Genomic DNA, 12473 nt, shown 5'->3' with positions numbered 1-12473 from the left:
GATTCTACCCCCATGTGGGTGTTTATGTTTAGGAAAATATTAAAATTAATTAGTTGTTACTGTGCTGCTGGCAGGTTTGTATTGTGTACAACATCATGGTAAGGTAAAACGTATATATTTTTTCAGTTTTAGCATGTACTGATCCTTTGTCTCCACTGCACTCTGTTTTCTTCGTATGATTTATCACTGTTTTTCCAGGTTTTCTTGAAAGCTGAAGCTGGTGAAAGACAACTGAACAGTCCCAGTACATCAAATACTAGCTTGAAGAAAAGTATATGAAAAGATCAGTAAATATAGTCTGTTGTGTGTAAAATAGTAACAAGATATCAGAAAAGGCTGCTCTTGCTGGAAGCATCCCTTGCAATCCCATTTGGAAGGCTTTGCCTGCCACACTGAACTTACATATATCATTTTCAAGATCATAGAGAAATGGGAAGAGAGGATACAAGTATTAACTCTTCTTAGAAGTTGTCTATCCACTGAGCTGTTATATACGTCAGGTTACGATGATACTATTTTTTCAGTTTCTCTTTCTGCTCAGATATGTTTTTTCAGTGATGTAGTTCTTTTTTCAGTTTTGAGTAGCACAGTCTTTGCTGCCAACAGTATTTGACAACCTGGATCTGGTAGTGGATCTATGATGTATTACTGCATCCTACATCAGTGGACCCCCCCCCCCCCCAAAAAAAAAAAAAATCAATGTCCAAAAACATTGAGGCTTAGTAATAAAAATGCAGCACGTTTTTATTTGCACAAAGGTAGTATGCCACATGCAACTTCCATGTAAGGCCTTCACCCCGATTCTATTTCTTAGCTATAGTAACTTGATATTTAAAAGACATAAGGGCTACAGTATGGATACAAAAAAAATGTTCCTGATGCCTATCTAGAGCAATCCCCTGCTGAAAGCAAACCATCAAATTGTAAATGTAAGTCATAAGTCAAACACAGGTAGTGTACGTTCTTTTTACCTTACACACACACCTCTCAGCCTTTACCTCCAGAGTTATGGACAAAGCAAAAGTAATTAGGGGAAAGGACCCAAATTAGTCATACTTTTTAAATGCTGTTACTATTAACGTAGAACTTTTCAGAATAATTTCCAGTTTTGGAGGGATGTGCAAAAGTCTGAGAACAAACTAAGGACATTCCACCAAAATCAGGGCAGTTAAGTCACATCAAGTTCCTGCATAGCATCAGTCCTAAAAGATTGAAGGATTAAAATATACAAAGTCATATGTAACTTAGCTTTACTCACTATAATTGTGGTTAAGTGTTGTAGTTTTGATATTGTGGGAATCAGCAAAATAAGGTGTTTCCATTGAAGCCTGGATATGAAATGCTCTGTTACAAAAGATTCATGTAACTCTGTCTTTCTTCTTCTTGGAAGCTACCTGCTTTCTTGTACCACCTGTCATTTATACTGTCACTTTGCAAGACCCCTTATGTAAGAAGACAACTTAAACAGGGAATGCTAATAGTATGAATTCCAGTTAATCACCTTGTGGCAAAAGGGTTGTCAAATCGATAACTAAAGTGACAGTATTAGTCATAATGTTTATTTTCTTTAGTTGTTAAAAAGAATATTTTTGTTTGCTAATATTAAATAAGTTATGGTTGTCATAGATATTTTTCTCTTTCCACAGGTACTTAGAGATTGTGTCATCAGATGGCATCCTTTCCTTGTTCCTGCGTGCAAAGGATGCAGCTACTGCTCAGTCGTGGTACAGCGCTATTCAGACCAATGCTGCCTCCCTGCTGCCCAAAGTAAAAGATGAACTGAGGGTTCTACTTGAAGGATTAACAGTCTCAGAAAGTAAAGAAATCAGAAACATTGGCTGGCTCACAGAACAGGTACTTATCTCTTTTTGTGAGTATACGTAAAATGCAAACTGCCAGTACAGAACATGCAGAAAATACGAGGGTTCAAGTCGCTGAAAATTATAACACAGTTATACATTCTTAAATACTTAAGCAAGGATCCACAAAGCAGAATATAGAATATTCTGCCTCCACACATGCATATGAAAGGACACGTCCACACTGTAAGATGCAAGGAACCTGAAGTTAATTCAAAGAATTCGTAGGGATTTCAGAAGAGGTTAGAGGCCTTTGTGCTGATAGGGGAATTAATAACTTAGGCCTGACCCTAAGATATATGATGCACGTAATTTAGTAGTAGTATGAAAATCTAGGCAAAATTATTGATCCTTAGAAAGACATACATCTTTTATTTTGAAATATTTTTTTATCATCACATATACATACTTGAACAGTAAAAGCCAAAATCAAAGAGAATGGGTAATTGTTTGCTTCAACAGTGATATGGGGAAAATAATTTAAAAACATTGATAACTGATCTAATCTATAGTAATAACATACTAAGCACTGTAAGAACATGTCTTTGCTTTTGTTTATGACCTCAGTGTAATTTTATTACAGGATCATAGTTTCTGCATTTGACTTGCTTTTTAATGTTCTAGACTTAGCAGCTGGTACTGTAGTCTGGTTCATTGGTGGAGTACATTTTGTGTGGAGTCTACATATCCTTCCATTCTACATTTGAGTTTTCAAATTATGTTCTGTGGTCCACTCACATTGCAAAGACACGCCGTTAGTGGAACTGACCATAGGTGTGCATATGGTGAATGAGTGCATGAGTATATGAAAGTGTATGTGTGTGTGAATGTGTGTATACATGTGTACATCAAGGGGAGGAGGTGTATAAGCATGCTCATGCATTTGCATACACCGTGCAATGGACTGGCATCTCATCTAAGATTTCTTCAATGTAGTCTGACCACTGAGTAAAAGATTGTGTGTGAATAAGGTAAGGTATGTAGTGTAAAATTAATGAATGTTCAGATTTGAAAATGTATGTTTTATTTATTTAGTGTGCTCCCCTACTAAACAAAAACTAGCTAATTAAGTAAGAGATAATTACATAAACACACAAATGCAGAAGTTAAGATATGCAGACAGGCAGGCGCATGAGGGCATTTTTTTGTTCTGAAACTGTTCGCTGTGATGGAAATAACAAATGAAGTTTTATGCATTTAGACTAAAAAATACTGATAACTCTACTATTCCTGTAATATGATTTTTCAGTTTACTAAGATGGTGCGCATTTTGTCACAGATCGTAAATGTCAATGAGTTATGGACAAAGTTTTTTTCTGAGGAATCACTGGCAAAACTCCTCAGGTGTTAGACACACTCCTGCCAAAATTGCAAGCATGGCATCTGCCTGTGTCAGGATTTTAACATCTTTAGTTTTCATTTGTGTTTCATTCCAGATTTCATTAACTTTGTATAGTTTATTTTTCCATTTTAGTGCAAGTCTTGAATTTGAAATGTACTATTACTTCAGATGCAGATTTAATGTTTCTTCATCCCCTGAGCAGTAACCCAGTGTTAGAATGTAAAAGAATATATAGGAGTATTTATTTCATGAGACACTGAGTGGACAATCTGCTGCCTGTGCTCATACTATAAGAAACAAAAACTTCCTGCCACCACGCCGCATAAAATTCAAGCTACTGTTTACCGACGAGTGATAGAGAAGGACAATAAATAATCAGACAAGAAATGTGACAGAGCAGTGTAAGAAGCAAATTAGCCAGTGGAAAGTCACTACAAACCTGCACTTGTCTGCTCAAAGCTGTTCAAAGCTGCAGTGAGATAAGCCTTCTGTCATTCCCCCGCTGTGATACTGGAAAAAGATAAGTGCTTATTTTCAAGTGTTTTCTGCACTTCTGTTTTACTGCGTATCTGTTTAGTCTGTACAACTGTTTTTTAGATACCACCCACCTGTCTAGCTGCTGTTGTGGTCTTAAAGCTTGGTGGCTTTGAGTTGCCCACCTCTAGTATAAAGTTGATACTGGACACTCCCCCTAGTCACATTACATCAGCTCATTCTAATGTTTATAATGAGAACTTTGTAAAGACCCACTCCTTTAGCTTCTGAACCTTGAATTATCTTATTATCTTCTGTCTCTTCAGTTTCCACTTAAAAAAAAAAAAAACTTTACCTCTTCCTACTTCATTTTGCTTCTTGTGATTAGGAGGTCACGTGCATTTAATTTGCTGCATTTATTACTGCTTGTTGGTAGTTTTATTAAATTGATGACATTATTCTACTGAATTCCTGCTTTATTTGTGCTGTCTTTTACTGTTGTGATTGTGAGCTACTGTTTTAAAGCAATCTACTGATTAACTATATTTCATTGCTATCTACTGCACTTCATTACTGTTTAACTACATTTTACTGCATTTTGTTGCTGTTAAATTTATTTTTTCATACTGTGAGTTCTGTTCTTTTGACTATAAGTGGTTAATCTGTGCTTCATTGTGTGTTTTTTTTACTGTGTTCTTAACCTTAAAATTCAGTAGCATAGTCTAGGGACAGGTCTGCTGCATCCAGAGCTTCAGCTGCATGTTTTTTAACCCTTTTTGAGGTATTCCAGCCACAAAATCCCCTTAGTAATACTTGTGGTATCACCTAGTAGTTCTACTCTCAGACCTTCCTCTATTTACTCTCTTAGCTCTTTCCGGCCTCTCTCCCTCAGTTTCTGATAAATATGGACGAACAATTTCCTTCATTTTTCCAGCCAGTCTGGTTGATATGGGCATGGACAGTGCAGCAACTGCCTCATGTACATGGACAACCCTCTACTACTACCACCTAGGAGCACAATTTGTGAGAGATGCAATTACATCAAGCACCTAGTGTTATTGCTCTCTACCCCATAAACCAGTATATCTAGCACTGAGAAGAGTGGCAACATGAACACCACACCTCAAACACCACCCACACCTACACAACCCCCCCCCCATATGCAGAGGTCCACCCAAACAAAAGAGACCTCTGAGGCATAAACGCACACAAACTCCACTGCCTACCACACCACACACCACACACACATTGTCCACACACCTGTGTCTCACAGCCACTAAGGCCTAAACATAAACCCAACATATTAGTCAGAGAAGACTCCATTGTGAGACACACAGATGTGCCCCTCCCCAGGCTGAATAAGGAGAACGTCACGGTTAGTTGTTTCTCGGGTGCCAGAATCCCCCATATCACCAATGCACTCAAGTCTCTCAACAGGTACTGTTTTAACACTGTCATAGTCTTTGCTGGAGTGAATGACTTGAGACATGTCTCCCTGGACTGTATGAAGAGAAACATGATTGAGCTCGCTGAATATGTACCCCAGGCAGGTATGTTCCTAGCCTTAAGCAGCATTCTACAGTCATCCAGAATGATGCCTCAATACAAACAGAAAATGATTAACTTTAACAATTACCTAGTTTCTGGCATCATTCCAAGGAGTTCCAGTACCTGACAGCCTGGGATGACATGATTGACAAACCATGATGCTTTGCCAGAGATGGCCTGAATCTGTCTTCTTTGGGCTTCAGGGTCCTGGCAAAGGCTCTTGCCTTCTTTAGGCAATGCCATGAGGTCAAAACTACCAACATGAAAATTTCATCAAAATGTAAATTAAAGGGTGTGCTGATAAACGCTTGGAGTCTAAATATGGAACTGCACTTATTGAAAGCATCCTTAACCCTGGAAGAAGCTGACATTTGTACAGTCAGAGAAACCTGGTTCAAAGCTGCAGAGAGCATCCCAGCCATACCAGGTTACTCATCCTATCATTCATTCAGACCCCAAACCATGGGCAGCAAAACAAAAGGAGGTGGAGTTGCAATATATATAAAAGATATGCACACCTCTAAGCTGGTCAAACAGTGTGATGCACAGGAAACACTCCAGGTGTAGTTAACAATTTACAAGATCCCCATTCAAATCATAGCTAGCTGTAGGCCTCCAGTTTTGACTCAAGATGCCCACTCTGCCTATCTGGACTTCTTTGAATCTATCAAGATTCAACCCTTTACCCTGATCCTGGGTGACTTTAACTATCCAACCATAGAATGGAAGAAATACTCATGCCAAAACAGAAATGCCCAGAGATTCCTTGATTTTGTCAATGCAAATGCCTTGGACCAGTTGGTTGACACCCCCACATGAGGTGAAAATATCTTGGACTTGGTATTAACCAACACGAGTAACCACTGCAGCATCCCTACTGCCATTCCTCTGCTGTCATATTGGAAAAAGATAAGTGCTTATCTTCAAGTGTTTTCTGCTGCACTTCTGTTTTACTGCATATCTGTTTAGTCTGTACAACTGTTTTTTAGATACCACCCACCTGTCTAGCTGCTGTTGTGGTCTTAAAGCTTGGTGGCTTTGAGTTGCCCACCTCTAATATAAAGTTGATACTGGACACTCCCCCTAGTCACATTACATCAGCTCATTCTACTGTTTATAATGAGAACTTTGTAAAGACCCACTCCTTTAGCTTCTGAACCTTGAATTGTCTTATTATCTTCTGTCTCTTCAGTTTCCACTTAAAAAAAAAAAAAAACTTTACCTCTTCCTACTTCATTTTGCTTCTTGTGATTAGGAGGTCATGTGCATTTAATTTGCTGTATTTATTACTGCTTGTTGGTAGTTTTATTAAATTGATGACATTATTCTACTGAATTCCTGCTTTATTTGTGCTGTCTTTTACTGTTGTGATTGTGAGCTACTGTTTTAAAGCAATCTACTGATTAACTATATTTCATTGCTATGTACTGCACTTCATTACTGTTTAATTACATTTTACTGCATTTTGTTACTGTTTATTTTTTCATACTGTGAGTTCTGTTTTTTGACTATAAGTGGTTAATCTGTGCTTCATTGTGAGTTTTTTTTTACTGTGTTCTTAACCTTAAAATTCAGTAGCATAGGCTAGGTACAGGTCTGCTGCATCCAAAGCTTCAGCTGCATGGTGTTTAACCCTTTTTGAGGTATTCCAGCTACAGGTTTCCCCTTAGTAGTACTTGTGTTATTACCTAGTAGTACTACTCTCAGACCTGCCTCTCTTTACCCTCTTAGCTCTTTCTGGCCTCTCTCCCTCAGATTCTGAAAAATATGGATGAACAATGTCCTACATTTTCTACTGCCAGTCTGGTTGATATGGGCATCCTGAGACAGTGTAGCAACTGCCTCATGTACATGAACAACACTCTACTACTACCACCTAGGAACACAATTTCTGAGAGATGCAATTACATCAAGCACCTAGTGTTATTGCTCTCTCCCCCATAAACCAGTATATCTGGCACTGAGAAGGCTGGCAACATGAACACAACACCTCAAACACCACCCACACCTACACAACACACTCCCCATATGCAGAGGTCCACCCAAACAAAACAGACCTCTGAGGCATACATGCACACAAACTCCACTGCCCACCACACCACACACACATTGTCCACACACCTGTGTCTCACAGCCACTAAGGCCTAAACATAAACCCAACATATTAGTCAGAGGAGACTCCATTGTGAGACACACAGATGTACCCTTCTCCAGGCTGGATAAGGAGAAAGTCGCGGTTAGTTGTTTGTCCGGTGCCAGAATCTGCCATATCTTCAATACACTCAATTCTCTCAACAGGTACTGTTATAACTCTGTCATAGTCCATGCTGGAGTGAATGACTTGAGATATGCCTCCCTGGACTGTATGAAGAGAGACATGATTGAGCTCGCTGAATATGTACCCCAGGCAGGTATGTTCCTAGCCTTAAGCAGCATTCCACAGTCACCCAGAATGATGCCTCAATACAAACAGAAAATGATTAACTTTAACAATTGCCTAGTTTCTGGCATCATTCCAAGGAGTTCCAGTACCTGACAGCCTGAGATGACATGACTGACAAACCATGATGCTTTGCCAGAGATGGCCTGCATCTGTCTTCCTTGGGCTTCAGGGTCCTGGCAAAGGCTCTTGCCTTTTTTAGGCAATGCCATGAGGTCAAAACTACCAACATGAAAATTTCATCAAAATGTAAATTAAAGGTCGTGCTGATAAACACTGGGAGTCTAAACATGGTGCTGCACTAATTGAAAACATCCTTACCCTTGAAGAAGCTGACATTTGTGCAGTCAGAGAAACCTGGTTCAGAGCTGCAGAGAGCAACCCAGCCATACCAGGTTACTCATCCTATCATTCATTCAGACCCCAAACCATGGGCAGCAAAACAAAAGTAGGTGGAGTTGCACTATATATAAAAGACTTGCACACCTCTAGGCTGGTCAAACAGTGTGATGCACAGAAAACACTCCAGGTGGAGTTACCAATTGACAAGACCCCCATTCAAATCATAGCTGGCTGTAGGCCTCCAATGTTGACTCAAGATTCCCACCCCACCTATCTGGACCTCTTTGAATCTGTCAAGATTCAACCCTTTACCCTGATCTTGGGCGACTTTAACTATCCAGTCATAGAATGGAGGAAAAACTCATGCCAAAACAGAAATGCCCAGAGATTCCTTGATTTTGTCAATGCAAATGCCTTGGACCAGTTGGTTGACACCCCCAAATGAGGTGAAAATATGTTGGACTTGGTATTACCCAACATGAGTAACCACTGCAGCATCCCTACAGTGTCATCATCCCTGGTAAGATCTGACCAAAAAGCAATCACTTTCAAAGTCACAATCTCTCCGACACCCCCCCCCCCCTATCTAGGGTCAAACAAAAAACTTCTCCAAAGCTGATTACACCCTCCTGAAGGAAGGTATAAACAGCTTCACAGCCTACTCCCCCTGCATAGAAACTGGCACATATGTCCAAACCTACACCAAAGCACTATATGAGCATTTATATAGCTGCATGGAATCAGGAATACCAGACAGGAAGAATAAACATGTCTGGTGGACATCTGCAGTAAATAAAGTTTATAATAAATAGAAAAATATTGCTGTCCAGGACCAAGAAGGAGCAGGTGCCTAATCGAAAGCAATCTCTCAATAGCCTGAACAAGCAAATAGGAGCACTAGTTAAATCCTCCAAAGCAAACTTAGAGTCAAAACTGGCCACATCTACTAAAGACAATCAAAAGGTTTTCTTCACATATGTCCACAATCTCAAATGAAGCACCCAAATCTGCTCAGAACTGGTGGTCAAGGACACCATATAGACAAACGCTGTAGATATAGCCAACCTGCTGGCAGACAGATTCAGTGAAAACGTCACTCCTCTTTTCCCCCATCAGTAAAATAGGACATCTCCAGTACCTGCCCCCCTCCCCTCATCTCTAGGGAGCAAGTCATCACTGCCCCCTCAAAGGCAAAAAGATACAGCCTCCATGGGACTGGATAACATCCCAGACTGCATCCTACATGAACTCAGACAGGAACTTGCAGCACCATTAGGCACCCTATTCAACCAAAGTCTGAGTACTGGTTTCATCCACCTATCCAGGAAATTATAGACCCATCAGTCTAACTAACCTTGTCTGCAAGGCCATGGAGCAGATCATCATGGATCTCATTAACAAGGACATTGGCAACCTCCAGACACTTGATCCCACACAGCTTGGTTTTGTCAAGGGGAGGTCATGCCTGTTAAATTTGGTTGACTTCTTTGAGACAGTCACCAAGACCATAGACGGGGGGGGGGGGGGGGTCTATATACATAGTCGAACTGTCAAAAGTTTGACTATGTAAATATCAAACCCAAAAGTTCGAAAACTGAAAACTCCAAACACTCAGAACAGAGATTTTTTTCACAGGGAAAAAAATCGCTGTTCCGGTGAGAAACGCGGAAACACACAAACACTAGATACTGTTACTAATGAGGGGGGCTTCACCCCCCACACCCTCCACACCCCCCTACTTAAATATACCAACTCCGAGATCGCACCACAGTGGAGGAAATAGCAAAGTCACAAAAACGGACGACCGAATTCTTTCCCTGGGAAAGAATTCAATGTTCCGCGGCTTTGTTATTTTTATACTTCAAACTTCCCAGTTCGAAGTTTCAGCGTTCAGATATTTCTACGTTTGGATTTATGATATACACCTGATGAGGGGAAGATGGTGCACACCACCTACCCTGACCTGGCCAAAGCCTTTGACACTATTCCCCACTCAGGTATAATAGATAAACTCTCTCAACTAGGCATCAATCCATATGTCACCAGATGAGTAGCAAACTGGGTCACTGATATAACCCACGTATTCAAAATTGGGGAAGCCACCTCAAGTAGCAGACCTGTAACAAGCGGTGTACCCCAGGGATCAGTCCTGGGGCCTCTTCTGTTTTGGATGTACTTCTTGGAGATGCATGCCAAATCTAGTAGGCCAACAACACCACCAACAAGTCCTATTGATGTCACAGACTAGATTAAGGCCACGTGTGCAGGTTACTCGAGTGGAGCTTGACTTGCAGTATGCAGCAGAGTCATCAAGGCAGGGTCTGAGATTGCCTTGTATGTTATACAGAGGTCACCTCTAAGGAGTCTGTATGACACTGAGTAGAGGGATAGGGCTTTTAGCCTATCTGTGTATGGTAGATTTTTGAGGCCCTGGATTCTCCTGGTGAGGAACCTCTGTGGTCTCCCCAGCTGCTGCATGTGCTTTGTGAGGTACATGATAATGGGGCATTGTACTCAATAATGGCCATTATAAGGGAAGAATACAGGAATATTATGACTTCCTTATCCCTGGATGAGGTACCCTTACTTATGAAGTGGGCCATGTAGAAAGCTTTCCGTACAATGGAAGCAACATGGTGGTCAAAAGTCAGGTTGCTATCAATCTGGGTGCCCAAATCCCTCATGACTGATTGCATGCTTAGGACATTGTTATTAATGTGGTAATTTGTGGGGACATCACTCTTCCCAAAGGGGATGATGATGCATTTTTTGGTATTCAGCTTGAGGCCATGTTTCTGGCACTAGTCATTTGTTTGGGTGAGACTCTCTTGGAGGATGTCCACATCACTAGGTGAATTGATGACAGCACACAGCCTACAGTCATCTGCATACTTGGTCAGTCATAGCCCACTGGTTTTGGCCTGCACCTCAGAAAAGTATATCCCAAATAACAGAGGCCCCAAGTCCAAACCTTGGGGTACGCCACTCATTACGGGTCTACTGCTTGAGGTGGCTTCCCCTATTTTGACTAGGTGGGCTCCATCAGTGAGCCAGTTAGCTACCCATCTGGTAAGATATGGATTGATGCCTAGCTGAGAGAGTTTATCTTTTGCAACTAGAATTTTGACTTTTAGATTTAAAATGATTGTATGTTTTTCATCTTTGGGATTATTTTTATCTATCTGGATTTTGCATTTTACTTTTATGATATTTGATCTTCTCATTTCAATCAGGTGAAGACATATAGTAAAGTATGTAGGTGTGGAAGCACATACGAATTTGTAATGGATATAAAGTTATAAATCAGTGCATAACCTACTGTATATATCCATGAAAAATATAATTTATTCACACACTGCATATCATCATCATGATTTATCAGGTTTCTGTTAACATGATCAACATTTTATGTACAACAATCTTCAGTTATCAGCTTTTTATCTATATATATTCAAAATGAAATACTGAATGTATACACCCACCCACACAAACACACACACACACACACACACACACACATGCACAGTAGCTATAAAAAGCAGTATAAACTATATTATATGAGAATACTGAAATAATGTGACTAGCATATTTGAAAGAATCTGCAAATATCACGGATATAAGAGAAAGAAATACTTCACTTAATCACTTCTGCTAGAATTAAAAACAATTATTTCCAAATGTACCTACTATGTGAGTTAGCCTTAGTAAATTCAAGGCTACATTAGCAACCCAAATAAATAAAAAAAAAAAACTGAAAACTAGTAGATGGGGAAAAAGTGTGCAGTCATATTATAAAAGAGAGCTCGTCTGCATTTGACTTAAGCATACTAATGAGTTATTTAGAACATAGCCAAATGGGGGAAGGCATGAATTCAAATAATAAATAGATATCAATTTACATTATTTTCTGCAGTCTTTTTAAAATGGTATTGCTAAAGAAACACGAAACTACTCTTCTGTGTCTTACACTTGTAATGTGCAAACCTATAATAATTTACTGCTCAGCAGTTTAAGATCCATAATCTCTTTATTTACTTTTCAGTTACTGGTACTAAAGCCAATTACAGAATGCACTTTAAAACAAATTGTTAGACTTCATATCACAGTGCATTAACATATACTACACTTGCCACTAGTTTTTCCACTATGCCTTACTGCCTTCCTATGTATAAAGGAGTACTTCTTCTATTACACTCACATTCAACAGGTAAGTACTTGAAATTTCATAGAAATGTAGTATTTACCTGTACTAATATATCAATTACATATAGAGTTGTTATAGTAAGTTTACGAAAGGCTGGCATAATTGCTAAAGAAAGAAAGAAATTGCTTCATATATAAAGTGATCTATCCACTGGCATTATATTACTCAGGTTGTGTGTGTGTGTGTGTGTGTGTGTGTGTGTGTGTGTGTGTGTGTGTGTATGTATGTATGTATGTGTGTGCACAAACACACCTGTACGCCTGC

General features: G+C 39.7%; 1 protein-coding gene across 1 annotated transcript in view; it reads left to right on the top strand.

The window, feature by feature from the left end:
* The window catches only part of SNTA1 (syntrophin alpha 1), an 807345-nt gene that overhangs the window by 605486 nt on the left and 189386 nt on the right, over positions 1-12473 (top strand). The window contains exon 4 of the mRNA XM_044090261.1: positions 1647-1854. Coding sequence (XP_043946196.1) covers positions 1647-1854 — 208 coding nt within the window. The remainder of the gene's footprint in view (positions 1-1646; positions 1855-12473) is intronic.

This window comes from Protopterus annectens, chromosome 12.part0, assembly GCF_019279795.1.
Source record: "Protopterus annectens isolate FY-2018-M chromosome 12.part0, PAN1.0, whole genome shotgun sequence".
Taxonomy (NCBI): domain Eukaryota; kingdom Metazoa; phylum Chordata; order Ceratodontiformes; family Protopteridae; genus Protopterus; species Protopterus annectens.
The sequence above is the reverse complement of the archived record's forward strand: the minus strand, read 5'-3'. Positions and strand labels throughout refer to the sequence as shown.